The sequence below is a fragment of the Scyliorhinus torazame genome, chromosome 2, assembly GCF_047496885.1.
Source record: "Scyliorhinus torazame isolate Kashiwa2021f chromosome 2, sScyTor2.1, whole genome shotgun sequence".
In the NCBI taxonomy this organism is placed as follows: domain Eukaryota; kingdom Metazoa; phylum Chordata; class Chondrichthyes; order Carcharhiniformes; family Scyliorhinidae; genus Scyliorhinus; species Scyliorhinus torazame.
Window position 1 is genome coordinate 118,413,048 of NC_092708.1, and position 16,728 is coordinate 118,429,775.

The following is a 16,728-nucleotide window of genomic DNA, read 5'->3' on the forward strand; positions in this document are numbered from 1 at the left end:
ATAACCTCAAGTTTACAGAGGATAGAATGTAGGAGGCCAGCCTGGTACTCACTGGAACAGTCAAGTCTAGAGGTACAAAAGGCATGGATGATGGTTTTGGCATGAAATGAACTGAGGCAGAGGTGGGTTGGGTGATGTTACAAAGCTAAAATAGGCAGCCTTGGTGATAGTAGGAAAACAGAATGATTCCGTGTTATAGCTCAAAAAAGGGATAATGTTGCTGAGGAGTCAAAGACAGAATTTATTTGGTTAGAATTAAGGAACAGAAGAGCTATTATTCAGATGGGTGAACACCGTACATCAGTAAATAGTTGAAAGGAGATAACAAAGTACATTTCCAGCAATTATAGAAAGGCGGAAGAAACCTAGAGCAGTACAGGATGGGGAAGGAATTCAGTTATCCCAATATTGACGTAGATTATAACAGTTTAAAAGGAAAAAGGGAAGAATTCCTGAAGTGTGCACAAAACCTTTTTCTTGTTTGTTCTATTTACAGTCCATAGAGAGGAAGCACTGCTAAATCTAGCTCTGGAGCACTAAGGGGGTAAATGGAGCATGTAGAGAACAACTAACATTTTATTCCCATTCATCCTAAATGGAAAAGTGATCCAGTCCTGATGATTTGCATCCTTCTGGAAACAAGGATGGAAACAAGGATGGAATGTGCGGAGAATCTGGTCAGTCTTCGAATCTTCCTGAGATATGGGAGCATTGTCAGGGGAAGAGTATTACAAATATTATATCCCTGTTCATAAAAAAGGGGCAATTTTAGCCAGTTAGTCCAACATCAGCATGCAACATGATAGATTTGTTATCAAAGTTAATGCCCATGTGATTGGCACAGTAGCAGTGCAGATACACAATGAATGGACAGAAAGCAGAGCAGTGGTGAATAGTTATTGTTCTGATTGAAGGAAGGCATATAGTGGTTGTTCCCCATCGGTCAGTATCAGGAACACCGCATGAAGGGAAAGAAATTGACAGCCAAGAACTACGAGTGGAAATAATTAGCTATCTCCAGCAAAGATCTGGCACAACCACAATGGGTTGAGTGGCTTCCTTCTATGCTGTATCATTTCATGATTCGGTAAGTATAGCCATTCCATAAAAACGTTAGGTGCTAAGAAATTAAATGAAAATGAAATGAAATTAAAATCGCTTATCGTCACAAGTAGGCTTCAATAAAGTTACTGTGAAAAGCCCCTAGTTGCCACATTCCAGCGCCTGTTCGGGGAGGCTGGTACGGGAATTGAACCGTTCTGCTGGCCTGCCTTGATCTGCTTTCAAAGCCAGCTATTTAACCCAGTGTGCTAAACCAGTCCCTAGTACACATGTTGAGCTTTTGATAAATTAAATCACTTTTGTGACAGTTAAGCTGGCATTATTATTAATATATTATTATTAATGGTTATTAAAGAAACTTTACACCGTCTAAATCTGAAATACACAATACACCCTGATGATAATGAACTGTAGTGGTAGCATAATGGTAATGATGCTCTACTAGTAATCCAGAGACCAGGACTAATGGTCTGGATACACAAATTCACATTTCACCACAGCGGGAAATTTAACGTCAATTAAGTAATAAAATCTGGAATAAAAAGCTGTCACAAAAAAGGGCACGGTGGCTAGCACTGCTGCCTCACAACACCAGGGACCCGGGTTCAATTACGGCCTTGGGTGACTGTGTGGAGTTTCCATGTTCTCCTCGTATCTGCGTGGGGTTGCTCTGGTTTGCTCCCACGGTCCAAAAATGTGCAGGGTAGGTGGAATGGCCATGCTAAATTGCCCCTTCGTGTCCAAAAGGTTAGGTGGGGTTATGATGATATGGTGTGGACATGGGCCTAGGTAGGGCCTTTCGGAGGGTCGGTGCAGACTCGATAGGCCGAATGGTCTCCTACTGCACTGTAGGGATTTTATGAAAAACACATGCTCACTAATGTACTTCACGGAAAGATACGTGACTCCAGACCCAGGACAGTGTGACTTGACTTTTAACAGAAATGGCCGAAAAAGCAATTAAGTTGTATTAAACTACAACTGAAAAGTCATAGTAGAATAAAACCGGGCGTGCCAACAGGGCCCAGCATATCAGAGCAAAATAGAAAGACGAAGCAATTGCAAACACCTTCGACCAGATGTGTCGAGTGGATGATCCATCTTGGCCTCCTCCCAAGGTTCCCAGCATCACAGGTGCCAGTGTTTAGCCAAATCCATTCACGCCATGGCGGCACGGTAGCACTGTGATTAGCACTGTTGCTTCACAACACCAGGGACCGTGGTTCGATTCCAGGCTTGGTCACGGTCTGTGCAAAGTCTGCACGTTCTCTCCGTGTCTGCGTGGGTTTCCTCCGGGTGCTCCGGTTTCCTCCCACAAAGACGTGCCATTAGGCAAATTTGAAATTCTGAATTCTCTCGGTGTACCCGAACAGGCGCTGTAGTGTGGCGACTCGGGGATTTTCATAGTAACCTCATTGCAGCGTCGATATAGCCTACTTGTGACACTAATAAAGATTATTATTAAGAATCGGCTGAAAGTGATGGATACAGCAAAGGTTGACAATATCCCGACTATAGTAATAAAGACCTGTGCTCCAGAATCAGTTGTGCCCCTCACAAGCAGTTCCAATACAGCAACAACATTACCTGACAATGTGGAAAATTGTTCAAGTGTGTATTGTCCACAAAAAGAAGAACAAATCCAATCTGGCCATTTACCACCCCATGGAAAACTCAAGCATTTGACTGTGTAGCATCAAGGAGCCGAAGTCAATGGGAATCAGGGAGAAAATTCTCCAATAGCTAGAGTTATAGTACAAAGAAAGATGGCTGCGATTGTTGGAGGCCAATTATCTTGGCCCTAGGACATCGCTGCAGAGGTTCCTCAGGGTAGTGTCCTAGATCTGATTGTCTTCAGCTGCTTCATCAGTCATCTTTCCTCCAACATAAGATCAAAAGTGCGAATGATTTCTGTTGATTGCATCATGTTCAGTACCATTCGCAACTCCTCAGATATTAAAGTACTCTGTGCCCACATGCAGCAAGGCCTGGAAGTATCCAGGCTTGGGCTGATAAGTGGCCGGTAAGGACCAATCACAAAAGTATTGTGGCTACAAGAGCAGGAGCTGGGCATTCTGTGATGAGTAACATGCATCCTGATTGCCCAAAGCCTATCCAAGGCACATGTCAAAAGGCAGCTCTCTATCACCTTTTCAAGAGGGATAAATACTTGCTTTGCCGATGATGCCCACATCCTATGAATTAATAGAAAAACAGTAGACTAGATCAATATTTCCTCATTAAGAATAATGAGGGGTGATCTCAATGAAACATAAAAAATTCTTAAGCAGCTCGGCAGCCAAGATACTGGGGCAGAATAATCGCAGTTTCAGAATAAGGGGCCAGCCATTTAGGACTAAGAAGAGAAATTTCCTCATTCAAGGGTTGTGAATCCTTGAAATTCTCAACCCGAGAGGATTGTGGATGCTCAGCTGCTGAATCTATTCAAGACAGAGGTCAGTAGACTTTTGGATATGAAGGAACTCGAGGGATACAAGGATCGTACGGGAAGGTGAAATTAAGGTAGGAAATCAGCTTTAATCTTACTGAATGGAGGAGCAGGCTCGAAGGGCCAAATGGCCTACCCCTGTGTTATGTTCTAACGGTATTAAGATTAAAGTTATACAATGCAATATTTAAATACCCAACACTCAAACGACCAAACACTACATTGCAACTTACTAGATACAAATTAAATTAAATCACTGCAGTAATAACAAAAGTTAATTACTAACTTCATGTCTTCTGTTATTCTTACCTGCAAGAGCACCAGCTGCAAGAAGCTGCAAAGCACTCAACCTACCCTGCTCATCTGTAAAGGCTAGCTTAGTATGAGCATACACTGGGAAATAAATGGCAGAGAAAGGGATATCACGGAGAAAACAAGCTTTTGCACCCTATAAGAAAACCAAAACAAGAATGTTAGACACAAGCAGCATCATTATACAGATCAAGGTGTGTTCCTTCAGGCATCACACTTCCTGTAAATTCAGTTAACCATATTTAAAAAGATATGTTGCTGACCCAAAATAAACAAGTGAAAACCTTAAATTTCATTCAATGTAAAAAGATTAACATTATAAACCAGTGCAGTTAAAAATAACTTCTCTAATTAGTTTTATCACCTCCCAAACTTTCTCCATTCTAAATCTTGCATATCCAGTATACAGGATAAAATTGCATTTTCAAAACAAATTTGAAGTACTTTTAGGAGCCACTGGATAAGAGAGAATTTGGCCTAAAATAGTGGCCCTGAAAGTTGGAAAACCGGTCACGTGATCAGCAGTGGGACATCTTCAAATATAAAATGGGGATACAGAATAAACAAATATATTCTACCAAAGTCAAAAGGGGAACACCACAAATAACAGCTCCCAAGATAAAATACTTAATATTAAGCTCAAACTTGAGAGGCATATACAAAAGGTGCAATTTAATGTGGATAAGTGAGGGTTAATAACTTCTGGGGGAAAGAAACAAGGAACAATATACTTAATGGAAAGGCTCTGAAAAATGCAGATAAACAGAGACATGCATGTCTTCAAATAATAATCAGATCATGTCATTTCATTAAAAAGTCTAATAGAAATACAGATTTTATAAATAGTAGAGTAAAAGAATAAAAAAATAATGATAAATGTACAGAAAACATTGCTTAAGGCACTCAAAAGAAGAGTCGTGTACAATGTAGATTCACCAGAATGATGCCAGAGGTAGGAAGCTAATTAGTTGGTTATCCTCCTTGTCCTGAGTGGGACATAAGACCTCAACAATGTTCCTCCATCAAGCCCTGTCCTGTGCTGTGACTTGTGTCTTGCCCCACATAAACCCCACTTCTTCCAGTTCAGTCACCATGTTGCTTTTGGCTTGCCCCTTTTATGGTTAACTCTGCAACTCTCTGGCAATTTGTGCTGTCATTGATGTTTCATACATGGTGCAGATGTTCTATGCTCAAGTTGTTTTGATGTGGAAATGCCGGCGTTAGACTGGGGTGGGTACAGTCAGAGGTCTTACACCACCAGGTTAAAATCAAACTGGAATTGGAATCGCTAGCTTTCGGCACGCTGCTCCTTCATCAGGTGAGTGAAGAGGTGGATTCCACAAACTCGTATATAGACAAAGTCAATGATGCAAGATGATACTTTGAATGCGAGTCTTTGCAGGTAACTAAGTCTTTACAGGTCCAGACGATGCGACTGGAGAGAGGGATAATCACAGGTTAAAGAGGTGTGAATTGTTCTAAGCCAGGCCAGTTGGGAGGATTTTGCAAGCCCAGGCCAGATGGTGGGGGATGAATGTAGTGTGGTATGAATCCAAGATCGACGTTGAGGCCGTACTCATGCGTGCGGAACTTTGTTATCAGATTTTGCCCGGCGATTCTGCGTTGTCGTGCGTCCTGAACGGTGCCTTTTAGAAGTTGTTTTGACCCCAGAAAACTACGCATCAAGCACCTGACTTCCTAGGCTGTGCTTTCATCTGAAACTATCATATTGCCCACGTGTCGGCTGGAGTTTTCGATTGGGCCCCTGGATGTTGTTGTGGAATTTGTCCCATTTTGTTTTACGGGATGGAGGTCTTGACCCCATGCCCAACTCCCAACCTGGAGGAGCAGGTGCTGTGTTAGGGATTGATGCTAGGACCCCAGCTATTCACAAAATATATTAATGATTTAGATGAGGGAGCAAAATGTAATATCTCCAAATTTGCAGATAACACAAAGCTGGGTGGGTGGGTGAGCTGTGAGGAAGGTGCTGAGATCCTACAGCGTGACTTGGACAAGTTGAGTGAGTGGGCAAATGAATGGCAGATGCAGTATAATTTGGACAAATGTGAGGTTATCCACTATGGTAGCAAAAACAGGAAGCAGATTATTATCTGAATGGCCATAAGTTAGGAGGGGAATGTGCAATGAGACCTGGGTGGCCTCATACACCAGTCTTTGAAGGTAAGCATGCAGGTGCAGCAGGCTTTGTTAAAGATGGCAAATGGTAAGTTGGCCTGCATAGCGAGAGGATTAGAGTACAGGAGCAGGAATGTCTTGTTGCAATTATACAAAGCCTTGGTGAGACCACACCTGGAATATTGTGTGCAATTTCTGTCTTCTTATCTGAGGAAGGATGTTCTTGCTCTAGAGGGAGTGCACAGAAGGTTTACCAGACTGATTCCTATGATGGCAGGACTGACGTTTGAGGAGAGAATTGAGTCGGTTAGGATTGTATTTGTTGGAATGCAGAAGAATGAGGGGGATCTCATAGAAACCTATAAAATTCTAACAGGACTGTACAGGGTAGATGCAAGAAGGATATTCCCGATGGTGGGGGTCATGGTCTGAGGATACATGGTAGACCATTTTGGACTGAGATGAGGAGAAATTTCTTCACCCAGAGAGTGATTGGTCTGGGGAATTTGCTACCACAATAAAGCAGTTGAAGCCAAGGCACTATGGTTTCAATAGCAGTTAGATATAGCATTTGGGGCGAAGAGGATCAAAGGATATGGGGGGAAGGCGGGATCAGGCTACGGAATTGGATGATCATAATGAAAGATGGAGCAGATGGAATCTTTTCTAAATGGGGAAAAGCTTCGGAAATTAGAAGCACAAAGGGACTTGGGAGTCCTTGATCAAGATTCTCTTAAGGTTAATGTGCAGGTTCAGTCGGCAGTTAGGAAGGCAAATGCAATGTTAGCATTCATGTTGAGAGGGCTAGAATACATAGAAGATAGGAGCAGGAGGAGGCCTTTTGACCCTTCGAGCCTGCTCCGCCATTCATCACGATCATGGCTGATCATCCAACTCAATAGCCTAATCCTGCTCTCTCTCCATAGCCTTTGATCCCATTCTCCCCAAGTGCAATATCCAGCCGCCTCTTGAATATATTCAAGACCAGGGATGTACTTCTAAGGCTGTATAAGGCTCTGGTCAGACCCCATTTGGAGTATTGTGGACAGTTATGGGCCCCGTATCGAAGGAAGGATGTGCTGGCCTTGGAAAGGGTCCAGAGGAGGTTCACAAGAATGATCCCTGGAACGAACAGCTTGTCGTACGAGGAACAGTTGAGGACTCTGGGTCTGTACTCATTGGAGTTTAGAAGGATGGGGGGGGGGGGGGGGGGGGGGGGGGGGAGAGAGAGAGAGAGAATCCTATTGAAACTTACAGGATACTGCGAGGCCTGGATAGAGTGGACGTGGAGAGGATGTTTCCACTTGTAGGAAAAACTAGAACCAGAGGACACCATCTCAGACTAAAGGGACGATCCTTTAAAACAGAGATGAGGAGGAATTTCTTCAGCCAGAGGGTGGTGAATCTGCAACTCTTTGTCGCAGAAGGCTGTGGAGGCCAAATCACTGAATGTTTCTAAGACAGAGATAGATAGGTTCTTGATTAATAAGGGGAACAGGGGTTATAGGGAGAAGGCAAGAGAATGGGATGAGAAAAATATCAGCCATGATTGAATGGTGGAGCAGACTCGATGGGCCGAGTGGCCTAATTCTGCTCCTATGTCTTATGATTTGATGAAGGGACGAAGGGCCTCTTTCTGCTCCTTTTTCCTATGTTTCTATGTTAGTTTCGCCCTTCACCCGAGTCCTGCCTGGCACGATTAAACCTGCCAGGGGCCTAAACCCCACTGGTATAGTTCCCAGGTTCTCGGAGCCTCACCACCACAACAAGGTCACGCACATGGTGAAGCAGGGGTAGGAATCTATATTTAAAAGGAGAGACTGGGATTATTTAAATTGGAGCAGAGAAGGCTCAGAGGAAATTTAGTAGAGCTGTTTAATATTATAAAAGTTCTCGATAACATGAATAGGGAAGAACTATTCCCTCCAGTTAAGAAGCCAGTAATGATGGGGTCATCAATTGAAATTTATCACTGGAAGGAGCTGAGGAAAGGCCAAAATAAATTTCTTGATACAGTAGGATGTTGGAACATGGAATACTTTAACACAGAGAGTGGTTGAGGCAGAGCTCCCGTTACCGTTTTTAAGGAAAACCCCATAAATATTTAAAATCAGGCTATGACTAGAGCGTGATTCATTTTGGATTGCTCCAGTCAAGAGTCGGCACAGATATAATACTTTCACAATTATGATGAATGGGTCTAAAAATGGGGATTTTTTTTCTGAAACAGAGAAAGTCACAAGGAGATATAATAAGAGATATTTGGGATTATGAAAGGATTAGAGAGGTCATAATGAAAGATTATTTCCAATAGTTGATGAATTAGTAACAAGGAGATGCAGGACTATATTAGACGCAAGGAAAAACTGAAGCATTTCTTCTTATGATGATCAGAATATTTTGTCATAAGCGGTCATTTAAACAAAGAGTAGAATATCATTTGAAAAACGAATTAGATAAATATCTGGAAAGTATGGATATTAAAAGGACAGAGCGAAAAGGAGGGAAATGGTATTAAAGTAAATAGCTGCTGCTAAAGTTTAGCACTGGTTTGAATGACCTTCTAAAATAAAATTTCAGGATGACAGATGTGCTCTCTCTCCCCCTTCTTGCCTGACTCAAAAGACACTTTTCCTCAATTCCAACAGTGTTTTGCCTCCTCTCTACTCTTTCATCAACAAGTTACCATTGAAGATCTGAGTCCCTCTTCTTCCCCTCACTTCTGAATTAGGTGTTTATTGTTGTCTTTTTCACCACTTCCTATTCCAGAGACCATTGCCCTGTTAAAATAAGTCTAGGAGTTAGATCCCTGGAAACAGAATCCAGCACATGCATTTAACACTCATTTTGATCTTCACCTTTCAGTTTACTCTTCTTATCTGCAATTTTTCTTTTATTTCAATTCAATTTCTCCTCAGTTTGTTGTTGCATCAATTTTTTTGCCTCCAATTCGGCAGTAGTTATAATGCTTTCGAGGAGCCTGTGGCAGAGATAGGAACAAGAAAAGAACTGCAGGGCTACGGGAAGCGAGACTAGCTCCTATATAGAGCTGTCATGGTACGACGAGTCAAATGGCCTCCTCTGGGCTGCAGCCTTTCCATGGATACAGATTGGGATGTGGCCAATGGTAATCTCATAATTTCCTTCCATGCTGCTAAATGAAGAATTCTAAATATATTCAGAAAGGTCAAGATTGTTCAAACTCTGGGCTAAATTCTGAAAGTGACAGTAGTTCTAATGTAGTTTAATCAAATTTTAGACAGTGAGTCATTAACTTCACAGAATATGATGGATCTGAACATCCAGCTTAAACACAGGATACAAATAGAATACTTGATCAAGAGGGCGGCATGGTGGCTCAGCAGTTAGCACTGCTGCCTCACTGCGCCAGGGAGCCAGGTTCAATTCCACCTTGGGCGACTGTGTAGAGTTGCACGTTCTCCCCATGTCTGCATGGGTTTCCACCCACAGTCCAAAGATGTGCAGGTTAGGTGAATTGGCCATGCTAAACTGCGGCTTACATTCCAAGATTGGGTGGGGTTACGGGGATATGGGGCGGAATGGGCCGAGGTAGACTGCTCTTTCAGAGGGTTGGTGCAGACGCGATGGGCCGAATAGCCTCCTTCTGGACCGAAGGGATTCTATGGACTCAATGCTGCTATTTCTGCCTTACCCCTCAGCCAAAAGCTCTGACTTTCAAAGCATTAAAATTGCTCTTTTCCGCATCAGTTTTTCCAGAAAAGCCATAAACGGACATAACATTTTAAATGTGAATTTTAAAAAGTTTAAGGAGGCCACGGTCATTTTCTACAATGTGTTAATGTAGAACATTACAGCGCAGTACAGGCCTTTCGGCCCTCGATGTTGCACCGACCTGTGAAACCACTCTAAAGCCCATCTACACTATTCCCATACCATCCATATGTCTATCCAATGACCATTTGAATGCCCTTAGTGTTGGCGAGTCCACTACTGTTGCAGGCAGGGCATTCCACACCCTTACTACTCTCGGAGTAAAGAACCTACCTCTGACATCTGTCTTATATCTATCTCCCCTCAATTTAAAGCTATGTCCCCTCGTGCTAGACATCACCATCCGAGGAAAAAGGCTCTCACTGTCCACCCTATCCAATCCTCTGATCATCTTACATGCCTCAATTAAGTCACCTCTTAACGAAAACAACCTCAAGTCCCTCAGCCTTTCCTCATAAGATCTTCCCTCCATACCAGGCAACATTCTGGTAAATCTCCTCTGCACCCTTTCCAATGCTTCCACATCCTTCCTATAATGCGGCGCCCAGAATTGCACGCAATACTCCAAATGCGGCCGCATTAGAGTTTTGTACAGCTGCAACATGACCTCATGGCTCCGAAACTCAATCCCTCTACCAATAAAAGTTAACACACCGTACGCCTTCTTAACAACCCTCTCAACCTGTGTGGCAACTTTCAGGGATCTATGTACATGGACACCAAGATCTCGCTGCTCATCCACACTGCCAAGAATCTTACCATTAGCCCAGTACTCTGTCTTCCTGTTATTCCTTCCAAAATGAATCACCTCACACTTTTCTGCATTAAACTCCATTTGCTACCTCTCAGCCCAGCGCTGCAGCTTATCTATGTCCCTCTGTAACTTGTAACATCCTTCCGCACTGTCCACAACTCCACCGACTTTAGTGTCATCTGCAAATTTACTCACCCATCCTTCTACGCCCTCCTCCAGGTCATTTATAAAAATTACAAACAGCAGTGGCCCCAAAACAGATCCTTGTGGTACACCACTAGTAACTGGACTCCAGTCTGAATATTTCCCATCAACCACCATCCTTTGTCTTCTTCCAGCTCGCCAATTTCTGATCCAAACTGCTAAATCACCCTGAATCCCATGCCTCCGTATTTTCTGCAGTAGCCTACATTGGGGAACCTTATCAAACGCTTTACTGAAATCCATATACACCACATCAACTGCTTTACCCTCATCCACCTGTTTGGTCACCTTCTCAAAGAACTCAATAAGGTTTGTGAGGCACGACCTCCCCTTCACAAAACCGTGTTGACTATCTCTAATCAAATTATTCCTTTCCAGATTATTATACATCCTATTTCTTATAAACCTTTCCAAGATTTTGCCCACAACGGACGTAAGGCTCACTGGTCTATAGTTACCGGGGTTGTCTCTACTTCCCTTCTTGAACAAGGGGACAACATTTGCTATCCTCCAGTCTTCTGGCACTATTCCTGCAGACAAAGATGACTTAAAGATCAAAGCCAAAGGCTCAGCAATCTCCTCCATAGCTTCACAGAGAATCCTAGGATAAATCCCATCCTGCCCAGGGGGCTTATCTATTTTCACACTTTCCAGAATTGCTAACACCTCCTCCTTATGAACCTCAAGCCCTTCTAGTCTAGTAGCCTGAATCTCAGTATTCTCCTCGACAACATTATCTTTTTCCGGTGTGAATACTGACAAAAAATATTCATTTAGCACCTCTCCTATCTCCTCGGACTCCACGCACAACTTCCCGCTACTATCCTTGACTGGCCCTACTCTTACCTTAGTCATTTTTTTATTCCTGACTTTTCTATAGAAAGCTTTAGGGTTATCCTTGATCTTACCTGCCAATGACTTCTCATGTCCCCTCCTGGCTCTTCTTAGCTCTCTCTTTAGGTCCTTCCTAGCTAACTTGTAACTCTCGAGCGTCCTAACTGAACCTTCATGTCTCATCTTTACATAAGCCTCCTTCTTCCTCTTGACAAGTGTTTCGACTGCTTTAGTAAACCACGGTTCCCTTGCTCGACCACTTCCTCCCTGCCTGACAGGTACATACTTATCAAGGACACGCAGTAGCTGTTCCTTGAACAAGCTCCACATTTCCATTGTGCCCATCCCCTGCAGTTTTCCTCTCCATCCGATGCATCCTAAGTCTTGCCTCATCGCATCATAATTGCCTTTCCCCCAGATATAACTCTTGCCCTGCGGTATATACCTATCCCTTTCCATCACTAAAGTAAACGTAATCGAATTGTGGTCACTTTCACCAAAGTGCTCACCTACCTCCAAATCTAACACCTGTCTTGGTTCATTATCCAGTACCAAATCCAAATTGGCGTCGCCTCTCGTTGGCCTATCTACATACTGTGTCAGGCAGTAAAATATTGATAACAGTTGTATGAAAGTTGTTCTTTCTATTTTTCAAGCTCTTTTCATGATGTTACCAGCTACAGCAGTTGTTGGGTTTCTGGCTTTAGGTCATTGGGTAAACATTGTACGAGACTCACTTTTCTTCCTCATATTACGTGATGGCTGGTATTTAATATTCTTTTCCTACATTTATATCATGACTTAATCTCTTTTTTTTTTTTTAAAGTAGAAAAAGTTTAGAACCTTGCTCATTAAAGAATTTTCATGAATAAGGGGCGCGATTCTCCGACCCGCCACCGGGTCGGAGAATCGCCGGGGGCTGGCGTGAATCCCGCCCCCGCAGTGTCCCGAATTTTCCGCCACAAGATATTCGGTGGAGGCGGGAATCATGCCGCGCCGGTCGGCGGGCCCACCCCCGGCGATTCTCCGGCCCGCAACGGGCCGAAGTCCCGCCGCTGTCAACCCTCTCCTGCCGGCATGGATTAAACCACCTACCTTACTGGCGGGACAAGACGGCGTGGGCAGGCTCCGGGGTCCTGGCCCGGGGGGGGGGCGCGCGGGGCGATTTTCTTCCGCCTTCGCCATGGTCTTCACTATGACCGAGGCGGAAGAGACCTCCCCCCCTGCACATGCGCGGGGATGACGTCAGCAGCCGCTGACGCTCCCGCGCATGCGTCGCCCGGTGAAGACCTTTCATCGCCGGCTGGCGTGGCGCCAAAGGCCTTTTCCGTCAGCCGGCGGAGCAGAAACCACTCCGGCGCGGGCCTAGCCCCTCAAGGTGAGGGCTTGGCCCCTAAAGGTGCGGAGACGTTCGCACCTTTGGGGTGGCCCGACGCCGGAGTGGTTCCCCCCACTCCATTACGCCGGAACCCCCCACCCCGCCGGGTAGGGTTGAATCCCGCCTCTGGTCACTTCTGCTTGAAATGGTGCAGGATTATTTAATTGTTTCACTAAATAGAATTGTAAACTGCTTTATTTTCTATTAAAAGGGTAAATTGAGTGCAAAAAGGCACAGAGAAAGTTTTTTTTACATTTATTCATCTAAAATAGACACCAAATATAATGCCTGTCACTTTTAGACAATCTGTTACAGGATTTGTCAAACAAAGTCAGAAGAGACACCGTCTTATAAAGACAAGCTTAAATTATGTAATACAGATTGGCAATGTGGCATTAAAACTATATTAAATCAAATAGTGGTTCACTGTAGCATTGCACACAAGAGTTGTATTAAGTAGATTCTTACTGAATTAAAATCATGGAAGGCCCGGTCGGAAAATAATTATATAAAAGAAACAGGGAGACCAAGGACACATGGAGAAGTATATACATAAATAAGATGTTTGGAGGTGACAAAAAGTATAAATTAGTGAATTAATAGGACAGGTTCTGACAGAAGTAAAGAAAGAAAGGAATGCAAACAGTTCTAGTAACAAATGAAAATAAATGATCAAGAACAGTTTTGCATGAAATAAATAAAACAGGAACCACTGCACGTGGCAAGAATCGGTAAAGTGAAAGAATCTAAATTTAATGGTAACGTGGAAAAAATTCACAGTGGATTCTAAGACAGTGGTTTAAGTGCTTAAATATTTTTAATTGGTTCCGGAGGACGCTGAGCTGATAAACATGCTTAATGGGTTGCCGACACATCACTCTATAAGAGCATATAAATAGATACATTAAATCAAATAATCTAAGAATTGACAACAAAAAAGCCTGAGTCCAAATTTTGTATCAGTAACACATTCAAATAATTTGTCTTTGCAATAGGTTACTTACAGGAGCAAAGCTTTAAACTATCATATGGAACTACCTACCTTGTACAAGCCCAAAAATCCAAGATCACGCATTACAGAAAGTGCACTGACTCTGGGTCCGGTGGTGATCTCGCCTGCAACTTGGAGTCGAATTTTCACTATTTCCAGAGGGTTTGTAAAGATTACCTGGGAACCTCCAGCCTGAAAAATGTACCAAAAATTAATAATGTTAAAATCCTGATCAAATTTGCGCAATGCAAATTTTGGCACATCCCAGTTGCCCCATCATGTTCTGTGTTGTCTCCTGTTGACATATTTGTACTTTTTCTACTATTTATTGGCATTCCACCAAACAGACACCTACAAACAGAAATGCAATGGGATAAAAAAAAGAGTTGCCACGACAGCAGACACAATCATTTGTTTTCTCAGTGAGTATGTTCAATAAAATAGGGATAAAGGAGTAACAGTAGAAGTAAACCTTTAAAATCAACCTTCTAAAGTGAATCATATCACATACATCATGACATATAGCTAAACATATAGGGGTGGATCCTCCACCACCCCCAGCGGTAGCAGGGTACCTAATGCAGCGGAGAATTGAGTGTTGGGCTAAAAATGGGATCGGCGCACTTCCGATACTCTGGCCCCCTGCCGCTGGCAGCAGCGAGGTACACGTCCTGCAGCAGTGGAAGGAAGGTTGCAAATGGGTCATTTTCCAGCATGACCCTGACACGGTGGGTCAAGGGTAAGTATATAATATAGGAGCCCACAAAGCCTAGAGGGTATCCCTTCCCCTCCACAATGTAAATCCTGCGCACTCCACTCTCCTGATATCAGACCCCAATATCAGAGCCCCCATATCAAAAATCCCCATCAGATATCAAAATATATCAGAAAACCCATCCTCCATATATCAGAGCCCCCCCCTCCATATATCAGAGACCCATGCCTGGAAACTAAAGAGCAGTCCAGGCATAAACTGAAAAATCACTGCTTTTCCCTTTCAACACCCGTATACCTGCTCCCTTAGGCAGAAGTGTTGAAAGCCGCAGCAGATACTTCATAGAAAGCCAGAGCACATCACAAGGTTTTAAACGCCCTCAGATCCTATGATCTACCAGGTTTCTATTCACTTTCAAAAAGAAAAAGCTTTTAGTAGGCTGAAATTGACAGGGTGATAGTTTCCAGACAGGCAGGGTGTCTGGATTATTTATTGCCATTTCCCTTCACGCCTGAATGCATCTCAAGTATCAAGCGAACCACAATGTTTACAAACATCTAACTGGGAATGGCATGTCTTCATCATATCAAAAGCTGTTAGAATAGAATTCCTACAGTGCAGAAGGAGACCATTTGGCCCACCAGGTCTGCACTGACCCTTCTGAAAGAGCACCCTACCTCGATCCACTCCCCCATCTAGCCCCGTAATCCCATTTTTTAACATTAAAGGGAAATTTTAGCATGGCCAACTTGCACATCTTTGGACTGCAGGACGAAACCGAAGTAAATCCAGACACAGGGAGAAAATGCAAACTGCACACAGATAGTTACCCAACACCAGAAATGAACCTGGATCTCTGGCGCTGTGATGCAGCAGTGCTAACCACTGCACCACCTTGCCTTCTGCTGCGAAAAAGAGGAAGTGAAACCATTCATCTGCTAGCTGTGTATAAACATTGTGGTTAGCTTCATATGGAGGCGGAGGGCGGCCGTGCCTCGGATAGGGGAGGGACGGCCGCGTCTCGGCTATGGGAGGGGCGGCCGTGTCTCGGACAGGAGAGGGGGGGGCCATGTCTCGGATAGGAGAGGGGGGCCGTGCCTTGGATGGGGGAGGGACTGCCGCGTCTCGGCTATGGGAGGGGCGGCCGTGTCTCGGACAGGAGGGGGGGGCCGTGTCTCGGATAGGAGAGAGGGGCAGTGTTTCGGATAGGGCAAGGGGGCCATGTCTAGGATAGGGTAAGGGGGCCATGGCTCGGACAGGGGGAGGGCGGTTGTGTCTCGGATAGGGGAGGGGCGGCTGTCTCGGATAAGAGAGCGTCGGCCATCTCGGATACGGGGGAGTGGGAGTCGGCTGTCTCTGATACAGAGGGGGGGGGGGGGCACCTCTGATACGGCGCGGGGGAGGGACTGCCAGTAAGTTCAGCAATGGGTGGTATCCAATTTTACATCCAAGATTCAGCTTGGACACCAGTCCTGTATTAATTGCCTGGTCTTGTCAGAAATAATCTACAATTCACTTGGCTGGGAATTATTCCAGATGATGTTGATTGAGTTTTGCATGTAAGTTTTAAATTTTACAATACAACAGGATGTATCTGAAAGACGTAAACGTATTCTTGTCCTTTACTGGTGGGATATATTACAAGAGATATACCAGTTACCCTCTTGCACAGAGAGAAAGAAAGCACTGCATTGATCTTGTGTTTTTCACGCCTTCATGGCAGACCCAAGTGTTTAGAACTAACAAAATGCTTTTGAGGTGTAGTCACTGCTGTATTGTAGGAAACATGGTAGTTAACTTGTACACTGCTACGTTCCACAAATAATAGATGATGTGTTAATGATATTTCTGAGAGATAAATATTTGAAATAGTATTGTCATCTTTTACATCCACCTGGGAGGGCAGATACAACCTCTCATTTAAATGATGGCACCTGCAATACTGCACCAGTCCCTCAGCAGTGTCAGATTAAATTTTATGCTGAAGCCTCTGGGATAGGTCTTGACCTTCCAATTTAGAGACCAGAGTACTTCCAATGAGTCAGTGACACCAACATACAATACAAGCTACAATCCCTGGATGTTTGGTAATTTTGCAATTTTATAAAGTTTCATAACCTACTTATGCTATTGCTAT

At 43.8% G+C, this 16,728-nt stretch overlaps 1 protein-coding gene across 5 annotated transcripts in view; it reads right to left on the bottom strand.

Moving 5' to 3' along the window:
- slc25a12 (solute carrier family 25 member 12) overlaps positions 1 to 16,728 on the bottom strand; it is a 178,686-nt gene that overhangs the window by 20,227 nt on the left and 141,731 nt on the right. For all 5 annotated transcript variants that reach the window (XM_072475934.1, XM_072475935.1, XM_072475936.1 and 2 more), the window contains 2 exons: positions 13,928 to 14,068; positions 3,821 to 3,959 (listed from right to left, as the gene is read on the bottom strand). In XM_072475934.1, coding sequence (XP_072332035.1) covers positions 3,821 to 3,959; positions 13,928 to 14,068 — 280 coding nt within the window. The remainder of the gene's footprint in view (positions 1 to 3,820; positions 3,960 to 13,927; positions 14,069 to 16,728) is intronic.